This window comes from Drosophila persimilis, unplaced genomic scaffold (genome assembly GCF_003286085.1).
Source record: "Drosophila persimilis strain 14011-0111.01,24,50 unplaced genomic scaffold, DperRS2 tig00000000-arrow-pilon, whole genome shotgun sequence".
In the NCBI taxonomy this organism is placed as follows: domain Eukaryota; kingdom Metazoa; phylum Arthropoda; class Insecta; order Diptera; family Drosophilidae; genus Drosophila; species Drosophila persimilis.
Genome location: NW_020825288.1, coordinates 19,731,966 through 19,746,966, shown reverse-complemented (window position 1 = coordinate 19,746,966; position 15,001 = coordinate 19,731,966). Strand labels below are relative to the sequence as shown.

At 41.8% G+C, this 15,001-nt stretch overlaps 1 protein-coding gene across 1 annotated transcript in view; it reads right to left on the bottom strand.

Moving 5' to 3' along the window:
• Positions 1 to 3,531: 3,531 nt before the first annotated feature.
• LOC6592001 (acetylcholine receptor subunit alpha-like 1) overlaps positions 3,532 to 15,001 on the bottom strand; it is a 51,825-nt gene continuing 40,355 nt past the window's right edge. Inside the window, exons 5-9 of the mRNA XM_002016790.2 lie at positions 9,724 to 9,904; positions 7,121 to 7,581; positions 6,849 to 7,060; positions 5,384 to 5,700; positions 3,532 to 4,415 (exon numbers count right to left, since the gene is read on the bottom strand). Of these exons, the coding sequence (XP_002016826.1) occupies positions 4,209 to 4,415; positions 5,384 to 5,700; positions 6,849 to 7,060; positions 7,121 to 7,581; positions 9,724 to 9,904 (1,378 nt within the window). The 3' untranslated portion in view covers positions 3,532 to 4,208. The remainder of the gene's footprint in view (positions 4,416 to 5,383; positions 5,701 to 6,848; positions 7,061 to 7,120; positions 7,582 to 9,723; positions 9,905 to 15,001) is intronic.

Genomic DNA, 15,001 nt, shown 5'->3' with positions numbered 1-15,001 from the left:
CACACGCACACACACTGGGCCAAACCTATTTGTTTATAACCTAAAAACACAACCAATGAGAGCATATACACGTCTATGTATTTGACTTTAATTCGATTTTGTCCTTCGTGTGTGTCCCTTCTCCTACGTCTTAGCGTGTGTTGTTGTGTTTTGTTTTTCATTATTCAGTAAAATGTGTTTTAATTTATCTCTCTATATATTTTGGTTTTTGCTTTAGCGTGTCGATTTTCCCAAGTGAAATAATTTACAAAAATGGTTTTCTGTTTTGTTTGAAATGAATTTTGCCTTTGTTCTTCTCCTTCTCCTTTGCCATGCACATTTTCAGTTTAAATATGCATTACTCCTTTTGGGTTTCATTAGTTAAATTTATTCACAGAAAAGTTACGCCATTTACTTGTCATTAGTTCTTTGTTATATTCTTTTTTTGCTTTATTGTTTAAATACTTTAATAGTTGATTGTCTAAAACTATAACAAACAAATTTGTTAAGCTTGAAATTGGTTTCGAATTAAAAAAAATGCTTTAGCCTAAACACAGAGAAAAAAATAACACCAAAACTGTAGGAATTATCCAAATTTAAATAAATACAATGTGGTAGAAAAGCGAATTCCACTACAGAAATATTTTGTTTTAAATATTTACAAGCACACACTAAAAAAAACCTTTATTTTATCATTTACCCAATATATGTAATTACAAAAAACGAAAAATGAATAGAATGCATCTCCCCTTTTTGCCTAATTGTTGGGATTGGTTGAGTGCTCGGCTTTAACCTATATGTATATTTTTTATGGATTTTCTTCGCACTCGAACTTCCATTTTTTCCATTTATTCCCAATTGCTTTCCTCTGGTAGCAATTATTTGGTTTATTTATTTCGTTTTTGTTACCGCTGATGCTTTTTATTAGTGGTTATTCAGTTTTCCATTATATGCATATACATACACATGCACATATGTACATATATTCGTATGTATACTTGTAGGTGCTATCGTGTGTGGTGTTCTGTTTTCTATAAATTTTTTTCAGACTTTTTATTATACGGTATGTTTTTCAAAACGGATGTCGAGATTTTTTTCCCCTTTTTTTTGTGTCCAATTTGCGCTGGCATTTGTGTGTTTTTTTTTGATTTTGTTTAAATTTTATAAGCTCAGTTTAATACTTTTAATATTTGATGCACAATTATAATGCCGAGTGTGTGGAGCTGATGTTTTCTTTGTATTAATTTAATAGTGTCGTATCTTTTTTGTTGCAGTTTTCTTTCAGTTTTCCAGCGTTTAAATTTAAGTGTGACCTTTGTTTCGTTTCGCTTGAGTTGTTGCATTTGAATTCGCATTAAATTACTTTATTTATGATATTTTTTGTTGTTTATTTATTTTATTACATTTATGTTACGTTTAGTTTAATTCTAAGTATTTAAAAAATGTTAACTGTTGATTTTTATGCACTTTACATTTAATACACCCAACTTGGCATTTCTCTATTTAAATTTTTCCCACCGTTTTGAGTCACTCTTGCTTTTTCTTTTTTTGCTTTGTTTCTTAATTTTTTCAGTTTGGTGTAGTTTTTTCTTTGCTTGTATGAGCTTTGGGTATGAGCGACTTTGTTTATGTAATTTGAATAGTTTGCGGTCAAGAAATTCCCTACATTTGGATGGAATCTTGATTTCCCTGAAAGTTGTACCATCTCTGTGACGTTTAGATTTGGAAAAGAGAATTCCATGTGCCAGAACCTGCATACGTACTCGCACTCGTATATAAAATATCTTTCCCCTCCCCAGTGTTGCACTCTCTCCCACTCTCTACGCCCAACTGTGGCACAATCGTTTGCTTGGAAAACTATTTTAATTAATTCACATTCACAAATGCTGAATATTTTCGATTAGGAATTTTAATTAAACTTTTGCCAGCCCACATTCGCACGCACACAATAATGCCTCGCTTTTCGTCCTGGCAGGGCGCCCTGTGCTGCCGTTGTCGTTGTCGTTCGTTCTCGCGGCATTCGTGGCTAATAGTTTCTGCAGTTTTCATTTATGGTGGTTGCTAAGTTTTGTGTATTTTCTCGGATTGTGTGCGCTTTCGTTTTCGTTTTCGTTTACTTTTCGCTTTTTATTAACCACACACACACACGTACAGGCTCAGAGCCTTATACCAATGCAAATTGCATTCCGAATTTAATTTGTTGCATGCCTCGCGGTATTGCCCCCGAGGTCCCACACCGCTCGGAGGCCATTCGCATTTGGTTAATGTTTACCGTTCTTGTTGCTCTAGTGGCAAAAACTTTTCCAAAATCAATTAAAAATGCAGAAATAGTAGGGAGTAGAGTGGTGTGGGGTGTGGGGTGTGGGCAGCCGCCAACCTTGTGGCAAGTTTCGTTGGCTTGGGCATTTAAATTGAAGGTGTTCTCTGTGTGGTACTTCAGAAAGGCTGTAGGAATGCCCCCCAACCCGTTAAAAGTAATTAAAAAGTTTTTATTTTAAATTGAACTTGCCAAAGGTTTGGAATGCTCCGCTGAATGCATAATGAGTCGGCACTTCAGAGCTACAGAGCTCTCCTCAGAGGAGATATAAATTGAAAATCCCATCAAACCGAACGGAAGAATAGAATGTGAAAATGGACTTGTATACGCACTCGTATAATTCTCAATAATTCTCAAATTTAACTGATTCGAAGTGATCCAAATTATACAAACAAAGTGCTCACAAAACACCAATGGGAATGGGCTTTAGTTTTTACTCGTAGAATTGTATTGTTGTTCCGTTTGTCTGTGAGAGTGTTTTTAATTGAAATTTTTTTATATAGCACGAGTATTTGTTGGTAGTATGTGATTTTACTAGCTGCAATCCTATAAATACGTACTCTATGTATATATATGCTCGATATATAATAATATAAATATTTGTGTGTGGTGTGTTTAAATGTGGGAGTGTATGTATGTTGTGTGTCGATAGTACTCGTAAAAATGTGTGTGGCTTTAAAAATGTGTGATGTCTCGTTTCGAGCTACATCCAACTAAATTTAGTTCAGAATTTCGCGCTTTCACGAACCGAGTTGCCTTGCGGCAGACTGTGCGGGATTCGTTTTGTTATTTTATGCTCTTTAATGCTCGATTTTTAATTCACTTAATTGCTTATTTGCTTAGCTACGCTACGACTAGGTACGACTTATTGGCTAATTAAATGTAGAGTTTATCGAATTTAGTTCACTTATTTATGCTAAAAATAGTTTTGAATTTTATGCAATATCCATTTTACCCATTCAACGACGCTTTTCTCTTTGCTAAAAATAATGTGAACAATACATATGCACAAATAAATAAACAATTAAAATTGATTTTCGCTTACAAATACACAAGTGCGCACGACACCCGCACACCCACACAAGTACTCACAAGCACACAAAAGCTATCACACCGATACAGTCACGCACACATTGAACACATACAGTCAGATTTGAATTTAAAATGCAATTTTAAAACATTTTCTTTATTATTTTTTTGTTTGGTAATGTTTTAGTTTTTTTTTTGTTGTTTCGATTTCGATTTCCGTTTCCGTTTTGTGTGTGTTGTGTGAAACGCTAAAACTAAAAAATGTAACAAGGAACTTTTTGGCGCTCAAAAATACAATATAAATTACAAAACTCCATCCGCTTTTTACAACACTGGTCACCACACCCGTACCACTCCGACTCCCTCCCAAGTACTACTCGTACCACTTCAGAAACTTACAAACTAAACTTCGTTTTGGCTGCGCTGGTCACTCGCGTCTTGATCTGTATTTAGTCGCTGTCCAGCACTGGTCACGGTTAATCAACACTACAGCATCTTTGCATTACATTACATACATATTTTGATCAACTGCTCCAAAAACTGCTTGCACTCTACCTCTACTCGATTGTGTGTGTCAATTTCAATTCATTTCGCAATGTTCGCTTCGCTTCGCTCTGTTCGGGTGTTTCTACAATGGGCTCCATGAGGTTTCGTTTGGGGTTCCGTTGGCGCTGTTAGCACTGGCATTGACACTGCCACTGTCATTGCTACTGCTGCTGCTGCTGTTGCTGTTGCTGCTGCTGTTAGTGTTGTACAACGCCGATGAAATGCTCATGGTTTGGCTCATTATATATTATCCACGATCATCGTCGCGAGCGGCGAACAGGGTTCGCAACGAGCTGATGATAAGATTCCACCAGCCGGCTGCGAACCCTAGCGGTCGCTATAAGGTGTTGTCGCTGCCCATCTTGAGCAGCTCGAATTTCTTTTTGGCAATTTTCGAATAGAGTATATCAATCGGCTGCGACTGATCGTACAGACTAGGCGCTTGCAATATAATAAGCGCTGTTCCGACCACGCAAGCGATTGCGAAAATCCAAAGAAACATACGATCCAATACCATGGCAACGTACTTCCAATCCTCTTCCACCTGTAAAATGTAAAAATACACATTATTAGGGATAAGTAAGGTTTCAAAAGCTAAATATATTCGATTGGGTTAATATTTCCACTATGGGAAAACTAATATAAAATCCTTTGGTAAATCAAATTCAAATTTGCGGTTCCGCGGAATACATTTTCAATTGGAAAGTTCCCAAAGCAAATACCTATTCCTATTCCTATTCCTATTCCTGTTATTCGATGGCAGGACAAGCCACACTCGAACGAACGGAAAACTGCTGCGCTGTTGCAACCGCATGTAGCAAATTCTTACTATTTGCGCACAAACAACTCAATCACATCACTCAACTCCACACAGAGGATGGATTGGATTGGCCTTTTCCGCGCCTCGCCTCGCCTGGCCTGGTCTGGTCTGAGCTGGCCTCTCCTAGCCAAACCATCTCCGGGATCCGTTTGCAGCGACGCGTCGGTGGCGGAAGCGGAACTGCCAGCGTCATTCTCGTTTACGATTTTTGATTAGAGAAAACGCAGGCAACGTGATTTAACTGGTTTTGGTCGGGATCCGGGCTGCCGACGGGCGGGCGTGTCTGACCCTCCGACACCGGCTAATGCGGGCTATCAAGAGCAGACGTAAACACGAAGCCCAGTCAGAGGCAGACATGCTGCTGGATGGTTTTTCTGGTGTGGTTGGGGTATGGCAGCTCTGGTCGTGTTTGTCAGACAATGATTGCAACCGATTGGCAATAGAAGGCGAGAAATTCAACCGCACCACACTCGCATGTTGCAGTGGATTTGGAATGGTATAGGGCGAGCGTTGTGGTAGAGTTTCCATGGATTATTACATTTTGCTCTTTGCATGGAAAATTAATTACAACATGTTCTTTTTCCGCCAAATCCAATTGGCGATGAAATTGGGGCTCACAGATTTTCAGTTGAAAATATAGACAGATGGGGAAAACTATTGAATAAATATTACTAGATTCCTCTGGTACTTACACTCTCAAACTTATCCTTGTTCTTTACATGCTGGGCTATGAAGCGCGATCCCTCAATGGTCTTCTCCATCTCCCGGGCATAGGGCTTCTCGAACGTGGGACTGAGATCGGCGGCAGCAGCGGCCGCAGCGGCCGCAGCGGCATGTGCAGCGGCCGGACAGCAGCCGGGACTGAGGTCCCCGTTGAGGCCCGCTGGACTGAAGAGATCATCGTCGGCGCCTGGCAGTGGCAGTGAGGAGGCCAGCGGTGGCTCGCCAAAACAATGCGCGCTAATTCCGCCGGCAGCGGCCAAATCGAAGCGATGGGAGGCGGGTAGTGCTGCGGAAAAGAGGGAGACAAGAGGTACTTATGAGTGGGGCAACAGCAACGGCAACGGCAACGGCAACCTTAACAGCATTAGGCAAATAAAGTTGTAAATGCAATTTGTAACTTTTCTGCTTTGTCTTTGGTGCAATTCTCCTTGGCACAAAGTCGCCGAAGGAAGTGACTGGACAAAAGGGCCACCATGCCCATCTCAAACCCGAAGCCGAGTACAAGACCAAGAGAGAACAGAAGCTGCACTACAGCTACAGCCACGGCTACAATAAGGAAACTCAATAAATAGTTTTCAGCATTCTGTTTTCCATTTATTTCGCTTGGCCATTTCAAAGTTTCAGCTTTCGTTCTCCTTTTGCCGCCGTCTCGCTTTTATTTTCCTTTTGAAAAACCACTTGGAGCGGATGGGGCCAGGAAATTATTAAATTTGGTGAGCTTAAACTTGAGCTGCAGTTCAGTTCAGTTCAGCTCAGTTCAGAGCTTCGTTTGAGCTATTTTTTGTGACTGTGATTTTTTGATGCTCCCATCTTGATAGAATCTCTTTTCAGAGTCTGAGAATCGTTTAACGAGAACGACTTCTAGCTTCACTTTAATGACTCATCTAAATGCTGTCAGTTGGCGGTGACAAAGTGATGCGAAACCAATTTTGAGAAACTTATAATTCGCCGCTGCTGAAAGTTTTCGCCAGCGTCCTTGTAGATGCACTTGTTAATTGCCATAAATTATCTCGTCCCACCACCGCGGTGCACCGCCCACACAGCAGCTTTCTAAAGCAATATCTCTGTGTGTGTGCACCTCTGAATGCATATAATTTCAATGTTGTGGTGCATATTTAAAATGGTATATAAACTGGCAAGTTGCACGTTGCACGTTTCACGTCCTCCACGGTCCGCTGGTAATGTGCCCACTAAAGCCAGTTGGAAACATGCATAAATTTCCAGGCAGCGACAAAAGTTCCTACACAGAAAGTTTGCCTCAAGCAGAGCGAGAAAATAGAGGAAAACTTTTGCTTGTTTTCCGTAGGAATCCCTTTGACTGCCTCGGCAGGGGGTGGGGAATACAATTGTTAAGAGTCTGGATGGGATTGGTGGGGAGGGGGGAGATGGTGATTGGGACTGGGACTGGGACTGGGTTAGCATTAGCTCTGGTACCTGGTATGCCGTAGTCGCCGCTGAAACGCTTCGTGTCGTAGTTGACAAACTTATCCACATCCGGCGGCAGATGAAAGACGTCGGTGAGCACCTCGGGCGGCTGATCGTCCTCGGGCTCCTCCTTCTTGGGCCGCTCGATGCAGAGCAGCTTGGGCAGGATTTGGATGAAGACACGCTGCACCCACGGCGCCATGCGATGCGTAACAGGTGATCTACGAAAGAAAGCGCATCCTTAGTGGGTGCATTCTATGAAATTCAATGATTGGACTCACCTAAAGTTCACATTTAGCACGGCAATGGTGACCACAACGGAGAGCGTGACCAGCATCATGGTGAAGAGGAGATATTTTCCCAGCAGCGGCACTGTCAGCGAGGTCGGCGGAATAATTTCGGCCAGCAGCAGGAAGAACACAGTGAGCGACAGCAGAATGCTGATACACAGTGAGATCTTCTCGCCGGAGTCACTGGGCAGGTAAAAGACTAGCACGGACAGGAACGAGATGCCTACGCAGGGAATGATCAGGTTCACTGTGTAGAAGAGGGTCTTCCGCCTCAGCGTCAGATTGAACACGATGTCCAGATAGGGCTCTTCGCAGCAGCTGTAGAACTTTTCGTTGCGCACCGCCGGCACTCGCATAATATCCCATTCGACAGATATATAGTAGTCCTGCAGATCTATGCCCACTTCGATGTTATCCGAGTCGGCGGTTTGCTTCAAGTGCCGCAAGTCAACCTAGAAGGGTAAAAATATGTCGATAGTGTAGAAGAGATACGAATATATCTGGATGGATAAAACTCTTAGCCACGTTAGCAACACTTGGTACCTTTTTTTCTTTTTGAGCTTGCTGATTTGTTCTTCACAACTTTGGTAAATTTTGCACCTGTTCACCCAAAACAGATGCCCAACCCAATCATATATCTATTTATGATGATTTGTTATTCGTTCTCCCTGCCGTTTCCCTTTCAGCTTCCCTTCCGTGAGAGCATAATTTGCCGCAAGTGTCGCTTACGGTTTCCGCCGACGTTTGCTGGAGGGGAAATCAAAGGCGATGGGTGGAAAAACGTACCTTTTGACAAATTTTTGACAATCGTCAATTGCACATCGTATTTCTGGAGAGGAGAAGGGACACCGAGAATGGTTCCTATTCCTGTTCCGGCTCCTAACTCAGCGACAGATGGCTGGAACTGTGATAAGTTTGGCTCACGTGCGGCCTCCGAGACACAAATGACATCTACGCCCTTCGTAACCTTTATTTAATTTCCATTTTGTGTTGATTGTCGCTTGCTGTCTCTTTTCAGAGGGGATTTTCGTGAAGGGAGGCTGGACTGATTCACATATTAATAATTGAAATATCCCAATTAATTTAACTAGAAAAACTTTTGCTGCCATTCAATCGCATCTACACGCAACAGAAACTAACTCAAGTTGACTCTCTATACTTATTACTTGAAACTTTGCAGTTTCCTTTTGGAAAAGTTAAAGAAATCAGCCAAGCCAAGCATCCATCCATCCATTCCCTGGCTCGCCTTGGGAGTTTTGCTTACTTTCTTTGGTCTGGTATGGTACTTGGCAAACTGCATAACAACTTTTGAAATACAATAACCGAACGGAATAAATGAGCCTCTCAGGCAGCTGAGACAGCCATCATTAATACCTCGTCCAACATTTGCGCTGACAGTGTAAAATGCCCAAAAGAGTCGCTCGACAAATTTCATCCCATATCCCGAGTGTGGGGCCGGGCCGTAAGGAAGTCGAAACTCAATGAAGCATGTTCGAAATTTGTGATGCGTGAAAGGGAAGAAAAGGAAAATTTATATGTAGAATAATGTGCTGTCATTTTTCGCTTTTTTCGGTTTTCGGTTTTCCTTTTTCTGCTTCTTTATGGCTTATAATGAACACAGCAGCAACAACAACACGAGAGAAGAGTCTAGGGGCGCAACAGTTGTGCAGGCAAAAAATATTTGAATACCCTGTATGACAGTAAAGAGGAGATCTTTCGAAAGGTGTTTTGTATTTCAATATATGTAAATACTCATTCAATTTAGAGAAAAAGTAAGTAATGATAGTGTATCGCGGATTGTCAAGATCGACAAAGAACTGTCTGATGAATTGATTGAAATTGGATTATTCCATCGAATAGTGATTTATTCAATGCCTTCAATGGGTAACCAAAGTTTCGTCTCTTAATAAAAGCTGCTTTATTTTTCGTTTATTTGGTTAGTATCTATCCCCCTCCCCCTCCACCCATTTACCAGTTCCTCAACTCGTGTCCCTAAAAAAAAGTTTTTCAAAAGGCGTGGGCGTGGCTGGTTCATTAAACGCAGCTGCCAGCAGTTATCTCACAAACACTCACGTCCATATGTATGTATGTGGCCACGCACAAGAGAGAGATATCTGTGTATATGTACAAAGATATATAGGGGTTGACTGGAGAGGGTTGGGGGAAAGACATCCGTGTGATTTATCACATGACAGAAAGTGAAACGTGTCAAGTGTACAAAAACAAAATGAACATTAACAACAGAATTCGAATAAAAAGCACACATTTTACCAATGGAAATCTCTGGCAAGTAAATCATAAAAACAAAACGCTAAATTTCTCATTTTATTTTTAACATATTCAAATAGTCATTTAGACATAGTAGACGGACGGCCCTCCTCCAGCCACCTAATTTTTAAAATTAATGTTTTTATAATCGAGTGAAAGTAGCGTTTGTTTAGCAGTCAGTCAGGGCCCAGGCCTCGACTCAACTTTTTTCTTGTTCCTTCGATTTTGATGGATGGGCTGAGACATAATCTGTGCGGGACCAGAGTTGCCAGCTGTTGCCGCGATATAGCTCCCCGAATTGATGGACAGACTGTGGGATCACTTACCATGTAACCATCGTATGTCCAGGAGCCGAATTTCATGAAACATGTCTGCTCGTCGAAGGGAAAGTATTCGACATCGATTTCGCAAAAGGATTTGTAAATGGCCGGCGGTTTCCATACCACTTTGCCAGTGTGATGCAGAATTGCTTTTGTCATTATTGTCACTTCATAGTTGCCATCGGCGCTGGAATGGTAAGGATATAAGGAATGTATTAAGTGAGGATACATTTTTCGAGTATACACTCGAGTTAGAGATACAAAACATCTTTAGCTAATTGTTCCCAGCTAATGCTGTTTCCATCCATTTAATTTTATTGAGTTTCAAAAACTAAGCAACTGCCGTTTTATGTCCCTCCCACCCATTTACTTCCCATCATATATCCACCCCACACGAAATGGCTCCACCAAAAGTGCTGAACTAATTAAAAATACATTTAAGCTTCTAATTACAAATTCATTTTAATACAAAAATTGCTTGCAATGTATTTTTTTTCCACTGTTTCCATTGAAACACGCCCAGGCACTGGGCATATCTGGGATATAGCATCAGTATCCGTAGACTCTGGCATCGGCATCAGTGGACGCTGTAGTCCATTAGCAGGCAAGGTCTTTGCGGATCTCCTCTGGCCATAGCCACTGGCCAGACATACACTAAATCTAAATCCAAAGCAAAGCATTTTAAAATGTTATTACAACAACAGCAGAAGCAGCAGCAGTGGAAGCAGCACCAGAAGCAGATCCGAGCAACGAGCAGCAAACCATTAATGGCTAAAAACCATTTAAAATGGCTGTCGGCTATGCACAGGCACAGACACTGACACAGACACAGGAACAAGCATGGTCACAGGGGAAAGAGATGAAGATAAAATGTGGGAGAAAAGGAGAGAGAGAGGGAGCCAGAGCCAGAGCCAGAGACAGAGAAAGAAAATCAACAAAGAGAACAAAAGTTTATAACCGAAACCAAAAAAAAAACCAAAACCACGCCTGGGGGTCACCGCAATTGCAGCCATTATCTTAACGGTGATTCACACATACAATCATACCCAGAGACGCAGACACACAGACACACATACACGAATACAGCTGGACAATGGGGCGTATGAGTGTCATCGCTGTGGTCGAGGCAGTTATCCAGCCCAAGCCGACGGCGCCTGCCGCCGCGTCTATCAGCGCGTTAATCTGAGCGCCACCCAGCGAGCGCCATCTTTGTATCTGTAGTCGTAGTCCCAGTCAAAGTTTCGAGGCTGAGACTAAGGCTGAGGCAGAAATCGAAGCAGACACACAGTGTGGCAAGGCGAAGTGAAAAGTTATACTTCAAGGAGTTCAGCAAATTACAAGGCCATCCTATACAAAGAGTTCCATAAGACTTTTTAATACCAAATCTTAAATCTCATTTCACAGATGCGCTTCTTTTTTTCTGCTACACATTAAACGAACCCTCAACAACCCTCATTCAGAGGTTGAAAAATTTCATATTAAAAATCTGATTATACGTAACACAATTTCCGTTTCATTTTATTGATCTTAAGTTTATTGGCTTCATATCAATAGAACCTTCATGCTATGAGAATCGAATAATATTTTGAAATGATCAAGACTTTTTTATTATCTGTATGTGATATACATATGAGCCCATTATATTTATTTTAATTGCATAAGTGAAGGCTTAAGTAAAGAGCAGCGGAATTTATTCTAGCAAAATTACTTTGAGTCAAGCCCTTGTAAAATGTAACCACTGTACTTCGTACATAGACCCAAGCCAAGTCAAGAGAGCAACCTAGGAAGCGGGTTCCTAGGCTGGGCCGGCCCAGAAAACTTTTTGCTGACTTTGTTGCCGCGTTCCGTTCCGTTCCGTTCCCCTACCCTAACCCATCACCATTGTCTTCTTGTACTTCGCATTCCTCAACCCTCAACCCCGTCCCCCAGCTCGTATTTCTCCACGCCAGTTTTATTTTTATAAATCTAATGAAAGATAATGAAATTTTATTTCGTTTCTTTTGATTTCAACGCAGTTGTCGTCAGCTTTCATGCTAAAAACTAAAAGCCAACAGCAGTTGAAAAAGAATCATAGATACGAGAGGAGACATTGCGAAGGAGGAAAGAGGAAGGAAACAGGAACGGGTACGGGAACGGGAACGGGAACGGGAACCAGCCCAAGAAGCGAATAGGATCACCAGCCACCAGCAGCCCATCTAGTAACATACAATAATAGAATTAAAGTGGCTATGGCTGTGGCTCCCGTTGCCTGTCCTCACTGATGTGGGCGTGGCCCTGGGTCCAGTCCCAGTCCCAGGCTCGGGGCTCGTTCGCCAAAGTTCAGCTGATAATAAAGTTGTCAACAACATTCATTTAATTAAAGAAAACAGAGCCAGGAAAAAGCACTTTGGGAATAGTATGTTGAGTGCACGGGGGAGTGTGCCAAATATGGCAGGATGGGGGTGGTCTAATGCTTAGCTGAGATTTATGCTGCTGGCTAATACGGTCTCTCGAAATGGTAATGCGTTTCGGCCTCTCCACAGACAACTCTCTCAATGTGTGGGATTTATCACGGAGCCGAGCACTTGGGTGGTGTGGGTTGTGGGCTTTTAAACTGTATTGAATGGCTATCCAGATATGTCAGTAATCGACCCATGGAAGCCTTTGGGTAATCACTTAAAGCTGCTTGAATTTAGCCACCTTCCACATGCTCGGCAAGCCAGAATAATAACCAATCGCATAAACCACTAAGTGCGGCCTGAATATACGTAAGCTTGGTCGGAGATGCAAAACCGAAACGACCGAACTACCGACTACGGAGGCTGGTAGACCGAAAGCCGTGGCACCCAGAGACCGAAGTCCGTGATTACTCGTGCCGCCATAGTCTTGAGTAAGTCGAGTGCGATTTTAATTTCTTGGATCAACATGAAAATTAATTGCTGGAATTAAGCGGCTTCCACAAATACAAACAGTGGGTAAAATCAGGCCATGGGGGATGATGGTGGCACAGTGGCTTGAGATAAGCAGAGGCTGATGGCTACGGCTGGGGCTGGGGCTGGGGCTGGGGCTACGGATAGGGATAGTGATAGGCAGACAACGTTTCATAGAGGAGGCTCCACGTTCGACTGTGTTGTGTTTGGCAGTCACGTCTGCCGCTTGAATGTGCTGTTGATGAGCTCACATACGGATAGAAAATTATGCCAGTTCCCGGGAGGCTACTTGCCGGCTATGCTGTTCGTTCTGTTCGAGTTGAGTGTGGAACAAATGCAGGGATAATTGCAATTAAAAATTGACAAAATGTAGCCAGAAATGTTGCCTTGCATTGCGTTGCCGCAAAACATTTGCACAAAACAAGCGTAAGGGTTCAGCTCTGTATGCAATAAATTACAACTTTTGACGCTTGTTTCAAAAATTCTTTTGTGGCTACCCAAAGTGGTGGCCATGGACATGTATGCGTGTATGGATGTCCATGCGGTTTAAGTGCCTCACGCACGCAGGTATTTGTGCTGGTTGCAGCCGCAAATTTTGGTCATTTACAAAAGGCCCAGAAGACCGACCCACTATTTATTTTGCCGCCATTGCGCGTTTAGCAGACAATTAAACATTTTTCATTGCATACAAATGGGCGCTGGCTCGTGTGCCAAGCCACCATCCATTCCCCCGCAGAAAAGTTGTATCGTAAAATAGATTGCCATCGTCGACTGCTAGTTGTCCTTGTCGCTGTGGGTCCTGCACCCCTTGTGCATCGCCCTCTGGATGCTGCTGGTGCCGCTGCATTCTTCGGGGTGCACATGTATTTGCATTTAAAATTACAACAAACAGAGACGGAACATACGCGTAGCACGCTTTTCCGCGAGCTGTTTTTCCAGCACTGCACTTTGCTTCTGCCATGCAGCTTGCTGCTTAATTTCTGCATATATTTTCCTTCCTATTTACTCCATTTGTTTGCTCGAGGGCCCAAGCAGATGAGCAGGCTTTCCAAAGCAAACAAATCAAACGGAAGTTTACTTTGGACTTACGTTTATTATCCACTGGAAAACATTAAAGACCAAAAAATAAATATTGATGGACTGATTCATTTGGGTTTTATGAATCGGGCTCAGATGTCCCTTGCTGAGATTACGATTTTACAGCTGAAATGCCATAAAAATTGCTAAAAGCCGTCACCTCAACTTGCCACTAACTTAAATAGAATTTTCGAAAGCCATTTAGATTGGCAAGCACCACAATTAAGGGCGCTGCCATTTCAATTTCAGTTTCAAAGAGGCAACAATCTAAGCCATGGCTTTATTATGTTGCGTACAAATTATTTGCAGTTTAAAATAATAAAAAAAAAGAACCAAGCCATCGACCAGAGCTGGCCATCTAACACGCAATGTGCTCAAGTAACACTCTTTCAATGGGTGTGTAAGGGTATATGTATATGTTTTTTTCAGCGTTTGTGTGAGTGGGTATAGTTACTCACAGCTACAACGACAATACAATGCTTTTGTCGTAGCTGGCAAATGAAATTTAAGCTTTTTCCAGGCGATAAATTACGACTTTTTATGACACTGCCAGCGAAACGCCCAAAAAATGTATGGTATGCGTATAGTTGGCCGGAGCCAGGCCAGCGGCATATCCTCCTCTTTTTGCCATTCCTCTATGTGTGTATATCTGTGTATATATGTATGTATACAAAAAACACATAAAGCGCGTAAGCCGATCTCCCAAAGCAACAGCAATAGCAGCCATAGCAGCCCAGATATCCTGACCGATGTCCTGGGCACCAAAGAGCTCGGCCGCTTGGCACATCGACAAATTCAAGTGTTTGGACCACTCAAACTGACGCCTGTGTACAGTGGGCAGCCACAAGAAAATATTTGGCAAATATTAGTTGAAGAAAAAATACTTATAAATGGCTTGGAAAATACGTGTAAAAAAAAATATTATTGTTACCCAATAATAGAAAATATTCATTAAAAAATGTTTTGTAAAATATTAATAAATATTTGTTGCTTTATTTGGTATCGATTTTTCTTTAATTTTTAAATCTTTTAACTTTCTTAACTCTCTAAATTCAAGACTATTTAACCAATAACTATTTATTATTGATTGTGGATATTACAAATAAATTAGATTTCATAATTTTCATTGCCTATTTTCCATCGCGTTCCACTGCTCGGCTCTTGTGTTTTCATTGCTTTGGCTCCATTCCAGCACCAGAACACGACACAAGGAAAATTATAATAATTAAAGCAAGAATAGCAAAACAAAACGTCCAATTTGAGAGAGCAGCAAACAGAACCGGAACCAGGCACAAGGA